This window comes from Tachypleus tridentatus, chromosome 9 (assembly GCF_004210375.1).
Source record: "Tachypleus tridentatus isolate NWPU-2018 chromosome 9, ASM421037v1, whole genome shotgun sequence".
NCBI classification, from domain to species: domain Eukaryota; kingdom Metazoa; phylum Arthropoda; class Merostomata; order Xiphosura; family Limulidae; genus Tachypleus; species Tachypleus tridentatus.
This window is the reverse complement of record NC_134833.1, coordinates 158,396,118-158,420,390: the sequence shown is the minus strand read 5'-3', so window position 1 is coordinate 158,420,390 and position 24,273 is coordinate 158,396,118. Positions and strand designations below refer to the sequence as shown.

Sequence of the window (24,273 nt, the reverse complement as noted above, 5' to 3'; positions counted from 1 at the left end):
CTCCGTCAACTTGTAGACTACTCAACCAAACAGTGGGAACTCACTCGTGCTGTTAAAATATTCCCACAACCTCACAGTGGTGAACACGATTTTATCTCGACAGTTACCTCCGATTCACAGACCCAGACGCTAACCACGAGGCACGTGCTAACAGGTTTGTTGTTTTTAACACTAGTTGTATTTCCTCGTGCATTTTTACTGCAAAACTACGCAGATAATACACTATGCGTGCTCTGTCCAACACGTGGAACCGACTCTCGGATTTTAAAATTGTAGATCCGTAAACTTCCCGATGAATAACTGGGAGGTCAGTGTCATGAGAAAGGATTGTTGATGTACATTTGTAAATATTATTATTGTTTGTTTGTTTTTTGAATTTCACGCAAAGCTACACGAGGGCTATCTGCGCTAGAATTTAGCAGTGCAAGACCAGAGGGAAGGCAGCTAGTCATCACCACCCACTCATGGGCTACTCTTTTACCAACGAATAGTGGGATTAACCGCACATTATAATGCCCCTACGACTCAAAGGGCGAGCACGTTTGGTGACACGGGGATTCGAACCCGCAGCCCTTGGATTACGAGTCGAGTGGCCTTGAAGGACTAAGTTAAAATATAAGATTTGATATTTCTCTTCTATTATAGCACCAGTAGAGAAATAAAAACAGATGTCATCAGTATGCCAGTAAAACTGTTAAGTATCTACGTAATAAACACGTGATCCTCGGTAACCAATAAAATAAGTTTAAATCTTTATTATGTGACGTTAATTAAGATAAATTTTTCACCAACAACTGTTAAAGAAAGATTTTAATAAGTGATACAAGAAGAAGATATATATACACACACACAAGATTTTATCTGGTACACTTACATAACATTTACACAATGCCTCAATATAAATATACCATTTCAAATTCAGCGATATTAAAGGAACTGTTCGTTGGCTCGTGAACTATTAAAAATTAAAAAAATGTTGTTTACCTACGAGAACTCGAAATAAAGAGAAAAGAAAACTATAAGGTGGAACAGATCTTTTATTATACAAATTATTCCCATACAAATGCTCACTAAACTTACACCACAGAATTAAAAAAAAAAAAACCCACAAAATACCTTTTATTTAAAGGTTAAGCAATCTATCCCACAGGGTTCAACACTGTATTGTTAGATGTTTTAAAATACACCTGTGGCTTCGAGTGTTTCTGGAGGTTATGTAAATGTTACCAAGTAATAACCTGTCACTTCAAGAACAGTTCCTAATTAGAGTTTGTATTATTACCCTGGATACTAACTGAGTCTTATCAGAAAAGAAAACGTTACCATTGAACAACGGGAACAGTGTCTGACATAACATTTCAGTTTCACTAACTACTGACCTTTCTCTCTCAAGGCTTAACTCAGTGTTAAGTCTGTTCGATATTCTGTTTTTTAATGTTCACCCTAAGCACTCAGAACTTCCAGGAAACAATACAAATTATATCTACAGTTTAAATCATGTTAACATTTCACACGTTTATCAAGTTGCATTGACATGAAAAACTTACTTTTATAAAATAACAGGGATTCAAACATAGCCTAGAAAACATTGTTAACATGTTAATGTATTATGCAGTATCGTTTTTTAATAATTATACAACAATATTTACCAAATGCATATTATTAAAAGCAATGCATGTTTAAAAATATTGTTATTTTAACACCCCTTTCCAATTCATATGATTAATCACCATCACAGTTCACCAAATGTTTTAACGTTAATTGTCTAATTCCATTCTCCACAGTTAAACTTTTTCCAGTGGAAGATTTTAACGTTATATTATTAATAGTTTCTGCTACAGTAACAGGAACATGCTAGTGTTAAAGTTTCTAGAATAATTAATGGTGTAATTAACATGAAAAACTACTCTGTGAGAAAATAAAATTAACTTCAGTTAAAAATATGAAAGTGATTCATAACACACGTTAAAATAACTCACCTGAAAGCAACAGTGATGAAGAATTACCACTATTTTTTTAGGTAAAAACTTTCATTAATTTTGTTAAAAATAACCGATTTTACGTCAATTGTTATATACAAGATGTTTTAAGAACTATTTTCAATGGTTTTCAAATAGTTAATAATATTGCAAAATTCCAATTTATCGCCCTATATACAATAATGGCAAAAAACATTTAATTGAAAGTGTTACTGAAACTGTTTTCAAATAACACTATAAACAACACATCTTTACATACACATGTAAAAAGATGAAATCTAGAATATAAAAACGTTTGAGAACTAAAGATAATTTTTGCTTAAAACTTACTAGTGATAACAACAAAAAGCAAAAAACAATCAGAACATTTAAGAGGTCGTATCTTACACTACAAAATACTAAAGTCTCTCGTTACAAATAAACGAGCTCGCCTCGAAATTACAGATTGTAAAAACAATCAAATTCACTCAGTATTTTGAAAGGATGAAGTACATTTTATTAAGCTGAATGGGCAACTTAATTAAGATATATATTATAATAATGAATCAGATTTTGTAAATAAGTATTCCAAAAACACTGACGATAAAACTATAAAATGAGCATTTAAAAAAAAAATCACATTTTTTTCCTCTTTAACCTTTGGTAATCATGAGAAGTGAGTGAGTAACCTCAACATTAAAACTTGTGAACAGTTTTACATTTGATAAAAAAATACCAGATGAGACAATGCTCACTTTTGAAGTTGCACTGTTCATTGCATTAAAATCTTCAGTTCTTAATCAGGTAACTGGAGAAAAACTAATTATACTTGTAGTGCTTTGTACAAAACCGAGGTCTGCCTGTTCCATGATTTCTGTTCATGTGAAGATTGTACAGTACACAAAACAAAAGTTGCAATCTTTACTAGAAGATGTACGGAATAAATCTGTAGCGGACTTGTGAAGTGTAACGATTCCAAGCTGGCCCGTATCGCTGCTTGCACTTCCCTTCTTCCCTGACAGCTCTCGTGACTAATACCATGACAGCCAATAAGGCAGGAATGAAGGGTATAAAATGACCAAATCCTGAAGATATGAGAAAAATGTAACACTTTAGACTTACAACTTACTATCTTTACCCTCACGACAAACTGAGGCAACAAGACCTGACATCACAACAGAGTATCGGCAAGACAGTTGCTCTCTACAGAAGCAATTTCGCTAATCTAGCAATCTGAAAACATTTGACAGATTGTCCAATAACATACTTTCAAAAACGTATTACTTAGTGTGAAAACAAGAACTACAGCAGTTACTCACTCAAAGTTCAAGTCTTAAAAAATAGTTGTCAAAGAAAATATTAAATATTTTTCATTTAACGATAACAAACCTTTCTTTAATCTTTATGTCACTATGTTCAAAATATCTTTTCTGCAATCAAAGTATAAAAGTATTACACAGAAATAAAGTTGAAATCCAAACCAGTGTCTAAAACAAAACTATCACTTACACACACATGCTAGTAGGTACAACAACAGAGAACTACACTATGAGATATCTCAATCTATTTACTAAAACAAGTAGACAAAACAATCACAGAACTAACCACAAGGCAGGGTCCATGCCATGTTCATTAAGATGTCTCCAAGATAGTTTGGATGACGAACAGTCCCCCACAATCCTGACACAATAAGGCGTTTCTTCTTACTTGTCGGAATCGATTCCAAATCTGTAAAAATATGAGATGTTAACTAAGGAGAACTGTTATATGTGTGGTACTGTCTTTCACTCGCTGTTAATATACTGGTTGTTAAACAATTGATGTCAACTGAGGAGGAATGTTACATGTATGGTATTGTTAGATGCCTTTCACTCACTGTTGTTATACTGGTTGGTAAACAGCTGATGTCTAATGACCTAACACTGTACACTAATGATCCTATATAGAGTTTTAATACCACAAACATCACTCACAAGAGACAGAAGGACTGTAAGGGTTTCTTCGAAAAGCATTCTTCTCTAAATTGGACTGAAGGTAAATGTACAATCCACAGCCTACAAATAAAACCATAAATTTTAAGACTTCAAAATAATTCATCCAAAAAGAAACAAATTTTAGCCTTTACAGTATTTAAACACATTTACAGTTAGGAACATGGAATCTTCACTGCTTAACTGACAATTATAGATTTTTTCTCAAAATCAACAACAAAGTTTTATCAAAAGGAGAATGGTATTACATGATTTAAAACATAATACTGTAAAAAATGTAGAGTACAATAAGAAGGTTATTTGTCTATGTAATAACATACAAGATTTCTGGTTGGAAAAATTCTTACTATCACTTACTTCATTCGTATACACACTGAAGAGTAAATAAAACAGTGAACTACATTTATACAATAATTATTCAGTCAGTAGAAGGAAATACTACGTCCGATTTCAAACCAACAAGATAAAAAATGAAATTCTTCATCAAGTATTAAGTTTAAACACTAGATGTAACAATTTTCCAGACTTCATAAATTTCCTAATCTTATTTGACAAATTATAAATACCAAAACTGTAATGATTTTATATACAAAATGTTACTGTTTATTGAAATGTTTTTCATGAACTCCATTTTCTCAGTACTATATTTAAAAATCATGTCAATAAAGATGTGATTCAACCTTCATGTAAAGTTCTTGTAAAAGCTATGTTCTTGTTAACAGAAGAGTACTTTCATTTAAAGTTCTGTGATAAAGATATGGTCGTAGTACATACCGTAGCTATTTTACTTATCTGAATCCTGAATAACCAAAGATTGAAATTTTTATGGGATTTTGTTTGTGGTGGCATTCAATAGGTAGTAAAGGAGTATTGGTTGCATACATAAATAGTGACATACATGCTATATCCATTACAATAAGAAGACATTTTACTATCTCAAAATTTTTATATTTATAGCCTCCATTCCACACACTACTGATACTTTTCATCTACTTGAACTTACAAAACACTACTCCTGTAGATAGGAGACAGTAGAGAGGTATTTCTTGTCTATATTGAAACAAGTAGATTACTGGGAAAGAATAAAGAAACGGAACCAACGTGCACATGGACAGCACTCTCAGGTAGCCAACACCTTCACAGTTCACAATGGCTGTTGTCAGAAACATATCCTGAAAATAATTAATAGAGCATATATCACACTGTTTGTTACCATATATCACACTATTTGTTGCCAGAATCAAATAATAGAAGTTCTGGAACTCATTAAACACTAATTAATAGTTAACATTTTCCTAGATTAAAAATGCATTTCCAATAAAATACTTATCTCTTCTGACAACATAGCTGTTCTTTGACACCAACTTTGCAGATCTAAGCATTGGTCTCATCTGCTCCAGTCTTCCATAACCCACTTAAATGCCCTGGGCAATATCAAATTTGCAAATTTCTCCACTCTCATCAGCAAGCCCTCTATCCTGGTACTGTATACAAGAACCTCACTCAGGTAATGTAATAACTTTTTCAAGACTCACTCACTCTTAGCAGGAAAATAGGGTGGGAGAATGTCAGTGGATGCAAGTATTATTGGAAATACATTTTCAGTTTAGAAAAATGTTAACTTTTACAAAACATTCTTTCCACCTGCTGATGGTATAGCTAGAATCCTACATTGAGAAAGACGGAGGGGCTGGTGTAGACATGATTCTTACAGAAAGTGTATATGTAAGACAGTGTCTCACCAAGATACATTTTACACAAGTTGGGGAAACATATTACAGTCATAACAGGTACAATATTCACCTGTAACTGGGTTCCTGTATCAAGGGTGGAATAATACACAAGTAATCATTATAGACTAGCCCCAACCAGACAGCCAAGGTTCCACAGTTCAGGGCTGGAATTAAGGGTATGTCTATTAGACCAGAATGTTAAACATATATATACATGTACAGAACTTGTAGCCATTAACTGATGCATCTCACCCCACCAGAACCACGAAAAGAAAGTAAGTTTGTCCACTTTGGTGTTGCTATCTGCTCCACCTGAAGAAGGTACCACCATAGGCTCAGAATGATGGAATCTTGTATGTCATACTAAACATAAAGAATAGAATACACCTGGTCTGGTCTGGAATTGTTCCTCACTCCCCAACCAGACAAGGAGTATTGTTGCTTACCCACAGAGAGAATGTGGAACACTGTGTTCAACCACATAACAAGGACAGAACCACTTCACGTTCAGAGTTATGAGAAGAGAGTGGACTTCCTTCCATGTAGGATATACAAGACCAACATTGACCAAAGAAAAGGGCCATGCAAGTGCCTCAGCCACCTGGCCATACGAGGCCAAAAATAAAAGTAAGATCCTATTTTAATATATTCTTTTGAAAATAAGAAATTAAAAGTTAGATAATAAACTGTTATAAACAACATTGTCCTGCTAATTGCACTAACATACATTAAAGCTATTACATTACATTTTGAAAGTAATTCTGTAGCAGCATTCCCAGAATATCTTATACCAGTTAAGCAGGTTTAAAGTAAAACAAAAGTCAACATGACATTATAATTAACCCCAAATGAACAGTTGGGATCAAAATTTTCTCAGTGTGATAGAATCAACAAGGCTTAGTGTGAGGATAGCAGACACATAACTCTCAAGTGTAATTTGTTACATCATATATACCAGAAATCATAGTTTTTATGTACATTTTTCTTTGTAATGTCACATTTCAACATAAAATAAATTGCACATTGATATATAGACATACAAACATACGATAACCAAAATATTGTACCTGACAAAATACTAGTATGCCAAGTTAAAGATTTGTACTTTATAAACCAGTTTTACAACATTATATCTGCAAAACATAAGTTCTCATTCGACTCATTTATAAAGTGTGCACATCACGATCCTTTTTCATAACCATATCATAAATGTATGTTGATAATAAACATGATTTGTAATTCAAATTTTAATGCTATAAAAGATTTATTAATTCTAAGAGGTAATATTTAATACCCTTCATCTTTGTACCCATGACCCATTACTGTACCAAAGTACCATTTTACATTTTGTCTTCTATCCCCTTTATCTTCCAAGTTTGGATCAAATCATTAATACTAGAGAAATCTTTAAGCCATAATGTACATTTTCCCATCAAGCTTATTACATTACTGAGGTATAACTATGAGATCTCATGTTAAGGTTTGCCAAAAACAATTGTAACTTCAGGTTTCACTGTTCACGGAGATTACTCCTCCATAAAACAGATTGAAAAGTGAACAGAAAATATATTCACTAAGAGAATAAAGTTTTAACCTGTGAACACAAGTAAATTCTAATTTCATAGTCAGTATTGAAAAGGACTAAACTGATTTTATGGTTATCAACTATCCCATTATACTTACATGGCATTTCTCAAGGACCTAGATAGAAGTATGTTGTGCTTGTATAGGGAAATTTTTGCATGAAATGTAATAAAAACAAATTTGGTACTTGTTTAGAAGGTTTAAAATTTTATACAAAATTTACAATGTAAAAAAGTAATTTATTCCAATCATAAAAAGCTGTCTTCCACAAACTGACTCGGTAAATTCTGATGAAACTTCTGAAATTTATTACTTGTGTATAAATTTTCCCTAAAAGACTGTCAAACTGTAATTTGGGAATTATAGTACTAATCAATTGGGAAAGTTTATATTCACAGGGTTAATGAAAGATTACAGTATAATAGAGTTCAACAACAACCAATGAGAAGGGTACACCAAGATGTCTTCAGTACAAAACAAGAGATATATAACAGTAAATAAGATAAAACAACAAATCTCAAATGTACAGCTAATAAACAATACATGGAAAAATTAATAATGTAGGACAACCAATAAAAACAGCTACATTAAATCAATGAGAATGTTATTGGTCAATTAAAATCAGACAACATGATTCAAACTCTAAGTTATAGAGTTTATGAAATAACAAAAGAATACACTGTACAACCACAGTAAGTGTTGCACAAACCCCTTAATGTCTACAAACATTACTTCATACATACATACATACCGCATGCCAAAGATTCACAAAAATGAAGACAAACTGGCAAGAAACTGTGAAGAGGATGGGATAGTTAAGATGTTTGAACTCTTCATAACTCTGGTACAACAGACACAAATCCACTGAAGCCTTATGAAATGAAAATAAAAATATAAAAAACATGTACCTTGAACATGTCACCATTTTGAATAATGTTATATACGTACTGTACTAAACACCCACTGGATGGTTATGTGTTATACAGATAGATAATTGTTGTCTTGTACGTACTGTAGTAAACACTCACTGGATGGTTCTGTGTTACAGTGATATTCAGAAGTTTAACAAAATCCATGTAATACTACAAAAGTTTGGTGTGAAATTTAAATTTTTTTTAACAAGTTCATTTTATTGTTCTTCAACTGGAATTGTTCATGTAATTTCGTTTTAAATTAAGAAAGCATTTCAAGGTTTTCATTTGAACACATATAATTAAATATTTTATCTGTCAATACATCAAACACACTAAATAACACATTTTCCTTTTCCAGATCCCAGTTTGTTTTTTTTAACACAAGCTAACACAACTAAATTGTTGAAAAACTCCTTAAGGCTTTCTTTACAATGCATGTTTTAACGTACCCAGCCTATCAGTCCAACATGTATCAAGAATAGCTTGAGGTCAAACATCTTCCCCACGCGAGGATTCAGTTCACGTCCTTGAAAAAAATCATACTGGGGACAGCCTATAAGATATATATAACAGATCTTAGACACAGTTCTTAACATGTTGCGTTAAAATGAATAAAATATCAGAAAACGGATCTCCGACTAACGACACGCTATTTTTCACTTATGTACTGATGTTTTTTCCCTCTAAACTGGACAAAACTTTAAAACACTGTATTAACTCCCTCTTCCCAGACCAAAATGATTCGACTAAGTTGTTTATGACAACAAAGTAACTCTCAGTTTCCATACTATCATTTTTAATGTGTTTAGTGTATCTTCATGAAACATTACAAACTTTAAAAATCTTTTATATGCAAAAAAAAAATTTTAATTAAGTATTTTCACTACAAATTTGTCTGAATACCTGGAGTCACTGTTGACTGCATGCCAAGATTAAAAATAGTTTTTTTTATCTGAAAATTTTTCAAATTTCATTTATATAAACTCTAAACCTCCTATCAAATGTTTTCTGAGTAAAACTATACTTTATCTGTTATTTTCTCTACCTTAACTATATAATCATAAAAAGATATGAAATCAAACTTACCTTATTTTTTCTAGATTACTGCAAATTGCAATATGAAACTGTTTACCATAAACAGCTTAAACTTAAAACCACATACATCTCTTACTAGTTAATTTTGTTTTAGTTCTGTTTAATTCATACCTCACTAACCCACCAAATAATTTGTAAATTACTTGGCAAACATATAGCTCAACTTACCAGATAAAATTACATAAATCACCAGCTGCTTGTGAGAATACCACTCAGAATAATCATTATTATTTTTTGTACCCAATAAGTTTCCAATTTTTATATTTGAGTTGCCTTTACACTACTGATGAATACACATTAACAAAGTACTTATATTGGCTCCCTTGTTTCTGTTGCTGTCAACTATCTTGAAAACTTAAACCTATTTTTTTAATAATAATTTTATCACTACAGGTTTCACATGGTCGTCAAAGGGTATGCAATCACTTCTGTAGACTTACATTCAAAATTTTATTGAACTACAATTTTATGAACATACAGCAATAAGTTTAGTATAAAACTGAAGATTACAATTAAAATTTGAGTAATATACAATAGTTAGTTTCTTAAAAATAAATATTGCAACTTTTGTGTACTGGGTCAAATTATATATTTGGACATTGCAAACATTAAGTCTATAGTTTCTTACATATTAAAAACAAATTGCCAATACTGACAAGATAAAACATCAGAAATAACATCCTATTTCTATTTTCTGATATATTGCTACATTTAACAAATCAGAACACAGAGAACCTAACCACCTATTTCATTTTTTGAAAGTACTTGCTAACATACACCTGCTTCACCTTGAGGTTTATGATCAATCAAAAGCTCAGAATTTCCTCACAATTTTCTCAGCCTGCTGAAGATAGGAATTTTCCAAAATTATTTTTGAATACCAGAAGAAAGGAATAAGTGAAAATGTAGATTGGAAAACAATATCATGGTTTTTACTTCTAAATCTCCACCTTTAATTTATTGTCTGGTCACTGCTATCTCTCTCATTGAGGCATTCTAGAAATCTCAGAAACAGTGACTTATAAACATAACTTTAAATAATTATCTACATTAAATTCTTAATATGAAAAAAACTGAACAATCATGAATTAACTCACAACATAATTAATATTACCTACATTAAAGAGTTATATCTGATATGCATGTAAGTAAGACTATATATTACAAAATGCTAGTCAACTAAAGTACAACCAAGACAGATAATGCTGCAAGGTTAGGTTTATATTTTTGGATTCAGTAATAAGTGAACATGCACTACATCATTACAATCTGTGTAATGTTAGTCAGCATGTCTGAAATATCAATATTATAAATATATATAAATGGATAATGTTGTAAGGTTTATGCCATGTGGATTAAACATTCATGGTTCTTTCATTATAATCTGTAGTCATTCTAGTACAAATATAAACACAACTTAAACCTATTTTTTAATTCTTGATGGTGGTTACAAGGTCAGTCAAATCAGAACCCTCACACAGATACAATAATGAAAATAACAAAAAAAATTTCTAATAAAAAATAATTTGATAAGTATCCGGGAGTTATTATCGGGTTATGGAAATTTCATATATGAAAGTTTACAATTTTCTAAGGCATATAATTATTTGTAATCTTAAAATCAAAATTACTTAGAATGTTGGATCGTCAACATTTGAGAGAAAAATATGTGCAAGTAAATCATATAAAAATCTGATAATTTTTGTACTAAGGCCTCATAAGGTTTACTAACAATCTTCAAAATTTCATGAAGATACTATAACTGTACTAAAAAATTACTGTTAAACAAGAGACAGAAGAATGCTCAGACAGACACCACAGTTCTAATGATGAAAGAATGTAACCAGTGGATTTTATTTTCTATGCTATAACTCCATAAACAAATTAGATTGAAGGCTATAAAAAATTTTGCTATTATAATAAGAAACTAAACACTACATTCTGTACTTCTAAGAGGTGATTAATGAATTAAAGAAAGGCCTACAGAACAAATGTAACAATTCCCATACTACGAAAGTTTCAGGATTTTTAAATATTTACTTATAAAACTAAAACTTGTATAATATTAAAAGTTAACTAATTAACTATGTTTTGGTACCAAACTTATTTATATACAATAATAGTAAAAGATTTTTTTAAATTTTCAATGCAACTCTAAAAGGTTGTGACACACACACTCTGAACTACAGTCATGTGAAAAAATTAGGACACTCTGTGAAAGCCTGTGTATATATGTAGCAATTTTGGATAAATGGATATGTAAATGCAATTGTAACAATACTGAGAGATTAAAGTCATATAACTAAACAATTAAACCTGAAGAAAAGACTTTTCAAGATCTTCTGTAAAATGTAATGCGACAAAAATGCATATTCTAACTGAGGAAATAAGACACAGCCACATTTATACCCACATAAAATGGCTCAACTCACATACAGGTGTATCACACCAGGTGCACATGATTAGAAGATCGTTACTCAGCATTGTGAATGAGGCTTGCCCAATTTAAACCTCAGACATTTAGTTTGGTGTGCTCCTGACTGTTGAAGTGAGAGTGAGCACTATGGTGAGAGCAAAAGAGCTGTCCGAGGCCTTCAGAAAGAAAATTGTAGCAGCTTATGAGTCCGGTAAGGGATTTAAAAAGATTTCAAAAAAGTTTGAAATGAGCCATTCCACTGTCTGGAAAATAGTCAACAAGTGGAGGGCTTTCAAAACAACTGCCAACATGCCCAGGTCTGGTCGTCCAAGCAAGTTCACCCAAAGAGCAGACTGCAAGATGCTACAAGAGGTCTCCAAACACCCTAACATCTCATCACGGGACCTACAGCAGGCTCTGGCTACTGTTGATGTTAAAGTGCATACCTCTACAATCAGAAAGAGACTACACAAGTGTAACTTGCATGGGAGGTGTGCAAGAAGGAAACCTTTGCTCTCTATGAGACACATCAAGGTCAGACTGAAGTTTACCAGAGAGAATGTAGACAAAGACCACGACTTCTGGAATAATGTTCTTTGGACAGATGAGTGCAAAATTGAATTATTTGGACACCAGAACAGAGGACATGTTTGGCGTAAACCAAATACAGCATCCAGGAATATAACCTCATACCAACTGTGAAGCATGGAGGTGGAAGTGTCATGGTTTGGAGCTGCTTTGCTGCAGCAGGACCTGGACAGCTCACAATCACAGAATCCACCATGAATTCTACTGTGTATCAGAGGGTGCTTGAAGATCATGTGAGACCATCTGTACGAAAATTTAAGCTGAAGCGGAACTGGACCCTGCAACACGACAATGGCCCAAAACATACCAGTAAATCCACTAAGGACTGGTTGAAACCTAAGAAATGGAGAGTCCTGGAATGGCTGAGTCAAAGCCCAGATCTTAATACCATTGAGATGTTGTGGGGTGACTTGAAACGGGCTATACATGCAAGAAACCCCTCAAACATCTCACAGCTGACAGAATTCTGCATTGAGGAGTGGGGCAAACTTTCTTCAGACCAATGTCAGAGACTGGTAAATGGCTACAAGAAGCGTCTCACTGCAGTTATTTCAGGCAAAGGGGTTAAACATTAGCTATTTGGGGGGTAGGGTGTCCTAACTTTTCCTCAGTTAGAATATGCATTTTTGTAGAATTACATTTACAGAAGATCTTGAAAAGTCTTTTCTTCAGTTTCAATTGTTTAGTTATATTCCTATAATCTCTCAGTATTGTTAAAATTGAAATTAAATATCTATATATCCAAAAATGTCACAAGAGTACACAGGCTTTCATAGGGTGTTCTAATTTTTTCACATGACTGTACTTGGAAGGAAAGGACTAAAATCATTTAACAGAAATACAAAACTGGAGTAAGCTTCACCAAAACAAAAAATTCTTTGTCATTCTCCTTCGATCTCAGATATTACTTGAATAATATAATTTTACTTACAATAAAAGTAAATTGGAAATATATTTCAGTTTAAATATGCATCATTACATCAATCTGAAATACAAAACAAAATCATACTTTCATTCTCTGTTCACCCTAATGAACTGGTACTTACAGTAGCACTATATATCTTTACCTGATAAGCCTGCCTCATTCTGAGCATAGGAAGGTGCTCTACATCCTTTTATGTAAAGGGCAACAGACATGAAGATAGAGAACAGGATGGAAATCACCATTAGTTGAAATAAATTCTTGTAGACAAAGCTGACAGGACACTTGAAATACAGCATTGATGTCAGCATCAGAAGGTTGACCACAAGTGTGATAAACCCTACAACAAACATCACATTTGAAAAACTCTTACAATGAGTTTTAGTCTCCAAAATTCATATACTCTCTAGCAAGTAGAATCTCTACTAAAATCTCTTTGGGTTATGACATCTAATCTGGAAACCTCTGCCATGCAAAAAGTAAATACAACACTAACACATTAAAAAAAATGGTCCCAACAGTAAAGTATCACCTCAGACATCATCAGTGTTTGGAGTAACTATTAAATCATGTACACAATAGTACTATCAAAGTTACCTACCTAGTGTACCTTGATACTCATAGTTACCTAGTTTTGTGTACTAAAATATAAAAGCTTACAAAACCTATATCATGGCCAAATATCCACCCTGCGAGGTCAATGATACAAGGTATCAGCCAATGCAACTTTAAACAGCTTCTGATATAAAAACGGTCTTTCTCAAGCTACTTTAAGTTTAAATTTTATTTCAAAATGAAAACACAAGGCTTAAATTGTTAAGATACATCACAAGTTACATTGAAAATGTCAAAAACAACATTTTACAACACTGTTAAAAAGCAGCAATATGTCAAATGTATACACACACATAACAGCAACATCTGTGGTCTGTCTATGTAACTTTTGCAGGGAGTGGATATTTCTTCAACAAAACTGTTATGGAAGTTCATCAGATCCATGCACTTTTACATTTTGTGTTTTGCCATTTTTATGGATTTTTTTTTTAAATTGAATATAAGGGAAGGATGTTTTCATGCCCTAAAATAACCTTTCATTAATCATGAAGTTACATAACTCTAGTGTACTCCAGCTAATTAGTTTGTTTTGAATTTCACGCAAAGCTACTCAAGGACTACCTGCAATAGTTCTCCCTAATTTAGCAGTGTAAGACTGGAGGGAAGGCAGCTAGTCACCACCACCAACTCTTGGGATAATCTTTTACAAACAAATAGTGGGATTGACCATCACATTATAGTGCCCCCATGGCTGAAAGGGCGAGCATGTTTGGTGTGACGGGGATTCAAACTTGTGACCATAGGAATACAAGTCAAGTACCTTAACCACCTGGCCATGCCAGGCTGCAGCTAGTTAGTAAATAAAACAATTGATATTTTAAAACACATGCATGGCAGGAATGAACAAGTAGTACTATTTAAAATGTATATATTTGTATTCTAATCAATAAAGAAATCACACACCTATTTTACTAATGTCTGGATGATTTCCTTTATAAATTACTCAAAATGAGAGAGAACAAAAATCAGGTTTATCTCATTTTACACTGCATAAAAAATAAACATCTTGCTTGTTCAACAATTAAGCTTCATTATTTACAAGTTTTTATTATTAATTCTATCATGTTCTGTACAGATTACATGCTGTTCTACAAAACTAAAATTTTGTTTCTAATCACATTTAGCTTTAGGATCTATTAAAAAGGCGAATAAAATTACAAAGATAAAATTAATACCATTCATTCGATACTTCAGCTTGGAGAAACCATTTTCACACCTTACTGGCAGCCCTTCTACAACTTTTCCGATAGGTAATGCTGTTAAAACAGCCTGGAATAAAATCCAGCCAACATAAAACAAAGCTGGATCTCTGCTCCCATACTTCAAAAAGACAGGAAGTTGCTTTATGGTACAACTGTACTGGATAAGGAAAAACAGAAGAGATTCAACTGAGTATGTGTAGGTAGTAGAAATATCTGAATTAGAGAAAAAAAAGGTGTTCCCATACAGTACTGACAGATGAAAAACATTTTATTTAGAACAAAGTGGACAATTACCAACTTTTAAGAAATCCTTATGAAGAATTAACAATAAAATTTTGTAAGTAATTTCATAACTGACATAAAAATTGTTTAGTCTCAATGTCCCCAAATAGGCATAAATATTTTGATGAATCCAACATTCAAAAACAATAATAAAACAAATCCTAACCATACTGTATACTAACACTGCCACTATTTGTCCTTCTGAAAATAATACATTACCTTAAACTCCTACCTGTCTAAACAGAATAAAATTTGTAGACTTCAATACTTCTCTCAAATTTAAATGGTAAATGTGCCATCTTTCCAAAATGTGCAAAGTTGAAAGACAGTATTAAGAAACAGGATATGTCTATCATTGTTTAAGAAACAAACGTTCATCTCTTACTACTGTATTATAACTCTTTGAAAGATTACACTGGTAGGCACTGCAGACTGGAGCTTACAGAAAGCCTTTAATAAATTATCACACATGAAAGTCATTCTTATAAAACTCACAAAAGATAGTGGGAAGAAAACGGACTCAAAGGTAAGAAAATAGGAATGATAAATAATGATAAATCTGCTTTTCTGGAATTTAGAAAAATTTGTCCAACTGAGTCACATGAGATTAGTTTGGAACATTTGCGCTTAGTAACTTACCAGAATAATTTTATAGCATATTCATAAAAACACTAAGGGCAGGAAATCCACAGAAAATACTTTTCTTATTTAAATGGAAGTTTAAAAGTCTCAGTTACTGAAGTTGAATTTGAGAACTGTGAAAGAAGCAGCGTTGGTGTAGAAATATGATCCAATTGTGTTTCTCGACGCAAGCTAGAAAACTTACCAGCCCAATATAAAACTGTGGTGAAATATGAAGAAAACAGCTTTAGATATTTGCAGAAATTTGAAAATTATTAATAAAAAGATTATCACAGCATTAAGTGTTGAGATGGAGCATTACGCACGGCTTCAGACTAGTAAAATTATAGCTAGTTTTTAAAACATTTAAGATACAAGGAGAAACCGATACCAACGTTTCCATTGACAAACATCCCAGACTATCATGCAGCAAGGTTTTTTCCCTGGATACCATACAGTAGATGTGTAGAAGTTCCCACGATGTCCATTCTTTCATTTCACACATACAAAAAACTGTATCACACATACACATTCAACTGTTTATGTGACAGAATAAGATATCTCTAATTAACACAGTGTTAAACTGTTAATAAACTAATCACTCTGTTTATTGATTCAATGTCCTCTTAAGTTTCCCCTATGTCTTGATTATTTCATCAAAAACAAATACAGTAAAACCTAAGGCAGAATCGCACATGACCAAGTAAAAGTTTCAGCTTAAACAGTGAACATGCATTTCCTTAACTATATATAATTTTTGAGCAGAACATTATATTGCTTGACTTAAGGGAAGTAAGACGTTTGTGAATAAAGTTATTATACTGTTTATGATATTTAATAGAATAAGAACAAAAACAGACATTCAAAATACACACAAAATCTTAATCAAATTTGTAGAAAGTGTCTAATTTAAACTGTTTCCATTTTTTTTAATGGGCTTTCCCACGCAGTTAAAAGAAAATGCCAATTCTATGGCCTTTTCATGAAGTTTGTTTTCCCCCTTCATTTTTGTATACAAGTTGATGGGATTGATATAATTCAACACTTGCAGTAAGTAGTAATTTCTATTTCCTCACTATCTCTTCCATTTTGTTCATCTTTTGAATCTCTCACACTGTTATCATCTTGAAATTTTATTATAGATTTTAAATCAGTTTCGTAAGTTTCTGTTAAAACAGCGATTTTCTACCTGGGTTCAATCGAACCCCAGGGGTTTGGTGAGTCAGTCTCAGGGGTTCGGCAGAGGTCAATACACACACACACACACACTGTGTGTGTGTCTGTTCCCTTCATCCCACTCGTATGATTCGTAATGTCATGCTCCACTTGGCCATCATTGGCTGCGGCTGATCACATCACATCGCTTGGCCTTAATATCTGAGCTGCAGGGAACTTCGTGCACTTAGCAGTCGACTTGTGACTGTAGTAATCGTGCGTCATTTGTGATTTTTTCCCCTAATCTTTCAATCCCTTCATACTAATTATGTTAAGAAAAAACAGAAAGTGGTCGGATGAATACGTGCAATATAGACTCGTGTATAATGGAAGTCAGCGTCCTCAATGCATGATTTGCAATGCCCAGTTGAGCAATTCTAGTCTAGCACCGGCAAAACTCAGAGAACACTCCCGAAAGCTGCATGGAGATGGGAACTACAAGAACACAATGCTTGCTGAATTCAAGGTAAAGAGAGCCAGGTTCAATGAAAAGGCTGCTTTGCCTGTTCACAGCTTTGTACCCATCGACAAACCGATCCTCACAGCATCGTCACGGTTCGTGCACTTGACCACAAAGCAGGGCAAACCACACACCACTGGTGAAGCACTCGTAAAACCAGGTGTTTTGAAGATGGCAAATATCATGCTGGGAAATACTGCTGAAAATAAGTTATCCCAAATTCCTCTTTCAAATGACACCATCAGCAACAAAATAGATGACATGAGCAATGACATCTTGGCTCAAGTAGTTGAAGATCTGATTTCAAACCCAGCAAAATTCAGCCTTCAACTCAACGAGACCATCGAAATTTCCAATCTAAGCCAGCTCGTTGTATTCATGTGCTATGTGAAGAACGACAAGATAAAAGAAGATTTTTTATTTTGTAAGCCTCTTACAACAACAACTAAGGCAGTCAACGTGAAGAAACTTGTTGATGACTTCTTCAGAGACAACAATCTTTCGTGGGATATGGTTTCTGCAGTTTCTTCTGATGGAGCTCCAGTCATGCTGAGAAAAAATTCTGGTTTTGGTGCACAGGTGAAAGCCAGTGCACCACACATCATTATAATGCACTGTGTTCTTCACAAGCATGCATTGGCAACAAAAACCTTGCCTTCAAAACTGGCAGAAGTAATAAAAATTGTAGTTGAATGTGTGAACTTTGTGCGAAACAATGCCCTGAAGCACCGCATCTTCAAAGAGCTATGTAAAGAAATGGGCTCCGAATTTGAGATACTTCTGTACAATTCTAACGTCCGGTGGTTATCCCAGGTAAAGGTGCTGAATCATGTTTTTGCCATGCATGTGAAATTAGCCCTGTTTCTGCAAGGGCACCAACATTGTCATGCAGATTGCTTTGAAAAATCTGAATTCATTCTCATTTTGGCGTACATGGTCGACATCTTCAATGCTCTCAATCAACAGATGGAAGGCGGTGGAGTCAACATCATCGAAGTGGAAGAAAACCTGAAGGCTTTTCAAAAAAAGCTACCATTATGAAAACGACGAACAGAAAATGATAACTATGCAAACTTTCCCCTGCTGAAGCACTGTGTAAGTAAGATCAAAGATGTTTCTGAAATCGGAAACATTTCTGTACACAGGGAACTGAAGCAAGCAATTGCCATGCACTAAGATGAGTTCGCAAAGTCTCTCTACAGATACTTCCCCACCAGAGAGTCATATCCAGCACAGGTGAGACAGTCGTTCACGTTTAGTGTTGTGATAGCAGATGTTAATGATACCTCGACGAAAGCATTGAACTTAAGCAGAGCCAGGTTCAACAACAACGCTCTCAAAGTTTTCGTGTCACCAAATCGTAGCGTACCCTCTTATTGCTAAGAAAGTCCTTGAGATACTCATACCATTTGTTACAACTTATCTTTGCAAGCAATCCTTTTCGAGGATGGTAGACATAAACACAAAGAAAAGAAACAGACTTTGCTGCGAAAATGATATGAGAGTAGCACTTGCCAAGGTGAAGCCATGCATTTCTGAACTTGTCTCTGAAAGGCAACAGCAAAAGTCACATTGATTTGTAGTAAATATTCATTGAGTTACGTTTTTGTCATTGTGTGAAATTCACGTTTTGTTCTTTAAACACAATGATATTGTGTGAAACTGATGCATGGTTCATTTTATACACTAATAAAATATCTACTTATATTTTGAATTTGAAAAAATATTTTAATTTTCCAATTACGAAGGGTTCAGTGAATGCAAGTACAAAACTTCTGGGGTTCAGTACCTCCAACAAGGTTAAGAACCACTGTGTTAAAACATTCTTGTCAACGTTCACAGAATCACCTGCAATCTTCTCAAGAGTTTGGATTTCAATAAAATCTTCATAACAAACAACTTCACAATCTCCGCCATTATCAAGAATAAATCCACAGTTTCAAAAGCACTTTATTACATATTTGATTGATTGACTTAGAAATGCAATTGCATCTAACATGTCAGTTTTCATGGTCATTTCAGATGCTTCTTACAGTTGTCAATGTTTGCAATAATGTGCTGAAGCATCAATTTTCTGGATTTCAATTTTATACACTGTATAATTCTATTATCTAGTGGCTGTAGAACTGATGTTGTACATGGAAAAGACTAAAGGAACATTTGAAAAGTTGAACTTATAGGTGACAAGTTGCATTATTTAGGAAAAGTAGAATATTCATATTTTCTTGTTCCATTCTTTTGTTTAATTTAACTGAAAAACAACAACAGCAGAACAAAGAAAAATGTATTTAACAAATACTAACTGTAACAAAATGTCTGAGAATTTATTAATATTTAAACAAATTATTAATTAAATAAAAAATTAATATTTAATCAAAAACATTTTTTCCACCTTACTCAGGTTCTAATCCTACTTGTTGGTAGATGAAGAAGGTGAAAGATAGTTTTCCATCTGCATCAAGCAGATTCCACCACATATAGAGCCTTTTATAAGAGATATCTTAAGATAATGCTGCAAAATTTTGATATATCTGGCTTGTACAGGTTTCTGCCCTATCAGTTTCTGGCTTAGACAGGTTTTACTGTATAATCACATCTTTGTTATCCTATATAACTGTTATTGTTATATAAGATACATCCTTCTTCTAAATCCACATGAAAACATTCTTCACAGCCTTGGTAGGACTACATTGAACATCTTCCAAGTTTTGCAATTTTCAACTTTTTCTAAGACTTAAAAAAACATGTTTTTTTCTGACAACCCTGTTTTCATTTTGCAATGCCCAAACTATCCAATATCTTCAAAATAAAATAATGAGAACATTTAAAAATAGAATTTGTCTTTAAAATAAATTAGTTCCAGTGAATATATCATGACCTTCTCCTGGAAATCTCTACCTCCAGTATAGCATCACGTGTTCATTCGAGTAACACTTCTTAGACATGCCCCAAGCAAAACAAACAGTAAATGGATGTCCAGTCTAAATCACGTGGTTTGAAACACATGAAAAACTTGCACAGTCAGAACAACATTTAGCCCACAGCAATGTGTTTGAGACCTCTAACATGAGTGCTTTGGAAACACCCTGTTTCTGTATATTAGTACAAGTTCTTTTATTGTGTTTAATTTTTCTGGTTTCATGAACCATAACGAATGAGATGGACTCTGTTAGGGTTCGGACAATTTTCCTAATGGATTCTGATGAGAAAAAAGATGAATATAAGGGTAATAAATTTACACTTTCAATGCCCAGAACTGGCTGTAAACTTGTGGAAAGGTGTGTCAAGGTTTAGTGTTTGACATTTTATTTGGCTTAAACTGACAGACAAGTGTATGTTCAATAACTTAATATTTTTGATAAATGTTTTGTGGTAGGTCAGATTACAGTTACAAAGCACCTCATTGGTACAGGGTTTAGCTCCATAAATTTGTTTCTAAGTCCAGTCTTCAGTATCTCTGATGAAGACAAAAAAAACTTACTAAAAATGCCATTAAGTGTTAAAAAGTAGAAATCTGATACAAAATTATTTATATAAAATACTGACACAATGTACACGTTAGTACACTGTTTTTTGAACATCCATGTGTTGGGTGGACATAACAGTTATTACATTATCTATCAAAGTTCTTTCATTTCTCTGCCAGTTTTACTCAAGTATCTGACAACAGACTTAGACAGTCAGCCGAGAACTGACAAGACCAGCCACAGACTATTCGGAACTGTGAACCGGACATCTGAATTTCTAGTAAACACGAGTTAACAAGGGAACTAAAGACATTTTTAAATCAATAACAGTGTTTTAACAGAATAACACTTACTCTGGTACATGCTAAATGAACATAAACACATAAAGCTGGAAGTAGCAGAGACATGAGAAAGGCACCTATAGGTCCTCCCATCTCGTACTTCTTTGACGGTTTGAGAGTGATGCTGTCGTCATCTTCATCTTCAACAGGTTTGACTGATGCCGTTTTCGATTCGTTATTACTCCCAACCTCAGTGGCTTCGACCACAGCCTAGAGGAAACAAGATTTGTATTCTGAAGTAGCATTTTAACAAACACAAGTTCACAGAAAATACCTCAAACCTAAAAATAAGTTATAGTAGATTTTTTATGAGTCAAGAACTGTTATCAAATATGGTGATATCAAACCTTAATCTGATTCTTCAATGCATCTTAGATCCCAAATGTTTGTATATATGCTTCTGTAGATACAATCTATCTCAGTAAAATTATTGTCCTAAAAACATTAATTTCAACTGCACACTTCCTAAAATGTAAAACAAATTAATATGCTATAACAGGACAACAATAATTTCATCTAAGCCTGTAGTATAGAAGTAGCTGAGCTATACATATATTCTTCTTGCAAAAACTATCAACAGTGTCCTTATAATCAGTGATGTCGAGAAACCCACTTGTTAAGAAATTTATATGCAAAAACGGCTCGTTTGGGTTGAGAAAATATTTTACATAGAAGGTCGAAACGTTGTTCGCTCTTCTATGTAAAATATTTTCTCAACCCAAACGAGCCGTTTTTGCATATAAAGTGTCCTTATAAATAGTTAAATAACATAGAGGTAAATATGATATCAGTAAACACAAGTTGTTACAAATGTATCACTTCAGGTACACACCTTGGATGCTTGCAAAGCAGCTATTCTCACAGATGCTCGGAGGGGCATAATTACATCAGATACTTTACCAACATCTTGACTTGGACTAGGTTCATATTCATCCATTACTTTTGTCATTTTGTCAAGATACTGAATCGAAGTAGGCAATGATTCCATCTTGAGTTCTGCTGTTTTTTATTACCTTTCGAACTCGGGCTGGACTACGTGGTGGGGTTTTAGAAGGGTTGACCTGATTAATCTCAGCATCTCCCCTTGACCCTAACTCCTTCTTGTTTCTTGACCTTGAAGAAGACCGAGACCTGGAGGGACTCTGGCGACCTCTGCTACGACTCTGAGATTTTTTACTTTTTTTTGGAGATTGTTGACGGGCTGGAGAACGACTGCTTCTTTTTGGTGGACTGTCTGGAGCCTGGATGACCAAATAATGTAAAAAATATAGAGTTTACTAAAATAAAAATAAGTTGGAAGTATATGCATATCACCTTTAAAAATAAATTATAAATATAAACAGTAACAATTTTGGTGACAAATATCAAAACAACAAACAATGCCAGGCAAAAAAAAACAAATACTGCCATAAAACATGTGTATAAATATACTAGCCTATTCAGTTAAACTTTACATCTAACTTGAAAATTAAGCTTCCAATATGTATTCACATATGAAAGTGTCACTGTAAAAAGTATTTTGTTTTAACAAACCTGAACACTGTCCAAACTAAGTGTACTTTTAGATCCATCCTTAAATTCGACATAATATCGGTATTTTGTTTTCCCTACAATAGTGGCTGGGTAGTAAGTCTTACTTCCTGGCCATTTGGCAGAGATTACATCTCCTACATCAAACTTGTTCTCTTTGGACATTCTCCAGGTTAAACTTGGATCCCAGATTGTTGAAGTCTATTGTGCTATAGATAAAATACTTTTAGTTCTCGCACATCCTGCGTTATTTTAAACTTCAGTTTAAACATTATTTTTAAAACACGTTCATAGGATAATCATGTTCTAAATTATTAGTGCCTACTTTTATTAGAATAATGAACTTTTAACAACACAAGTAAGATAAATTAAAATCGTAACGTTACTCTAATAAATCTGGTCAAAGCTGCGTCTTAATACGTCAGACTATAAGTCAAATACACAATGTTATACGCCTATCACTGTCAATAAAATGATTAACTCTACCAAGGCCACAGGCAGGTGTATAAGCCAGAGAGGATTGTTATGATCACGAGGTCGCGAGTTCATCGGCTTTGTTTGGTTTTCGCCAAATCGACGTTAAACATCGAGCTAAGCCTAACTTAGTGGTTTTCTGCGTACTTTAACCTTAACAATTATTAGAAAACATTTCATTGATACAGATGTTTAAATTATTCATTTAACGCAAAACTATTTAACAGGAATTTATATGCCACTTATTGTAAGCTAGTATTTTAATTTACGTAATTTTAAATTCAAAACAGTTTTAAACCTTACCTAACGTTCTTTCTATATCTGCTCACGCGCTTATTCAAGAATTATCTTTCGAACCGACGCTTACCATGTCGAAGCGCGAACGCTTTCCATTGGTTAGTAACCCAAACCAAAGCACATCATTGGTCATAATTCCCACAGTACACCAGAGCGGTACAGCATAAAGGGTGAAAACTAACGCTTTAGTCTTTACGAATTTAACAAAACGTCTATTTGGCCTTTCTACTTCGAAAAGGGTTTTTTTGATTATCATAAAGGTAAATATTTTTCATGTGAAATTTTATTAATTTCAAAAGATTTATGGTAAAGATTGGAATTGTAATATAGCTGCTGAATACTTATTTAAGATAAACCAGTTTTTCATTTGTTAATATGAAAATTTAATGCGAGAATTATTTTTGAAGGGTAGTTGTTTGTCATTACCCACAAAATTACTTAAAGAGAGAAAGAGCTGTCTGTGTTTGTCTCACGAAGGCTACTGAAACCCAGTTTCTAGCCGTATAAATCTGGAAAAATATCGCTGCACTAGGGAAGTGGGGAAATTTTTGAAGAAAAAGAAATGTAC

General features: G+C 33.4%; 1 protein-coding gene across 1 annotated transcript; it reads right to left on the bottom strand.

Moving 5' to 3' along the window:
* Window positions 1-1,019: 1,019 nt before the first annotated feature.
* LOC143226780 (delta(14)-sterol reductase TM7SF2-like) lies at window positions 1,020-23,863 on the bottom strand. Its single transcript, XM_076458187.1, has 12 exons — window positions 23,712-23,863; window positions 22,938-23,143; window positions 22,237-22,645; window positions 21,417-21,614; window positions 14,992-15,175; window positions 13,347-13,541; window positions 8,630-8,733; window positions 8,018-8,137; window positions 4,953-5,121; window positions 3,932-4,012; window positions 3,564-3,686; window positions 1,020-3,043 (listed from the first exon to the last, which is right to left on the bottom strand). The coding sequence occupies exons 3-12, from the start codon at window positions 22,390-22,392 to the stop codon at window positions 2,883-2,885; spliced, it is 1,491 nt and encodes a 496-aa protein (XP_076314302.1). The 5' UTR covers window positions 22,393-22,645; window positions 22,938-23,143; window positions 23,712-23,863; the 3' UTR covers window positions 1,020-2,882.
* Window positions 23,864-24,273: the final 410 nt, after the last annotated feature.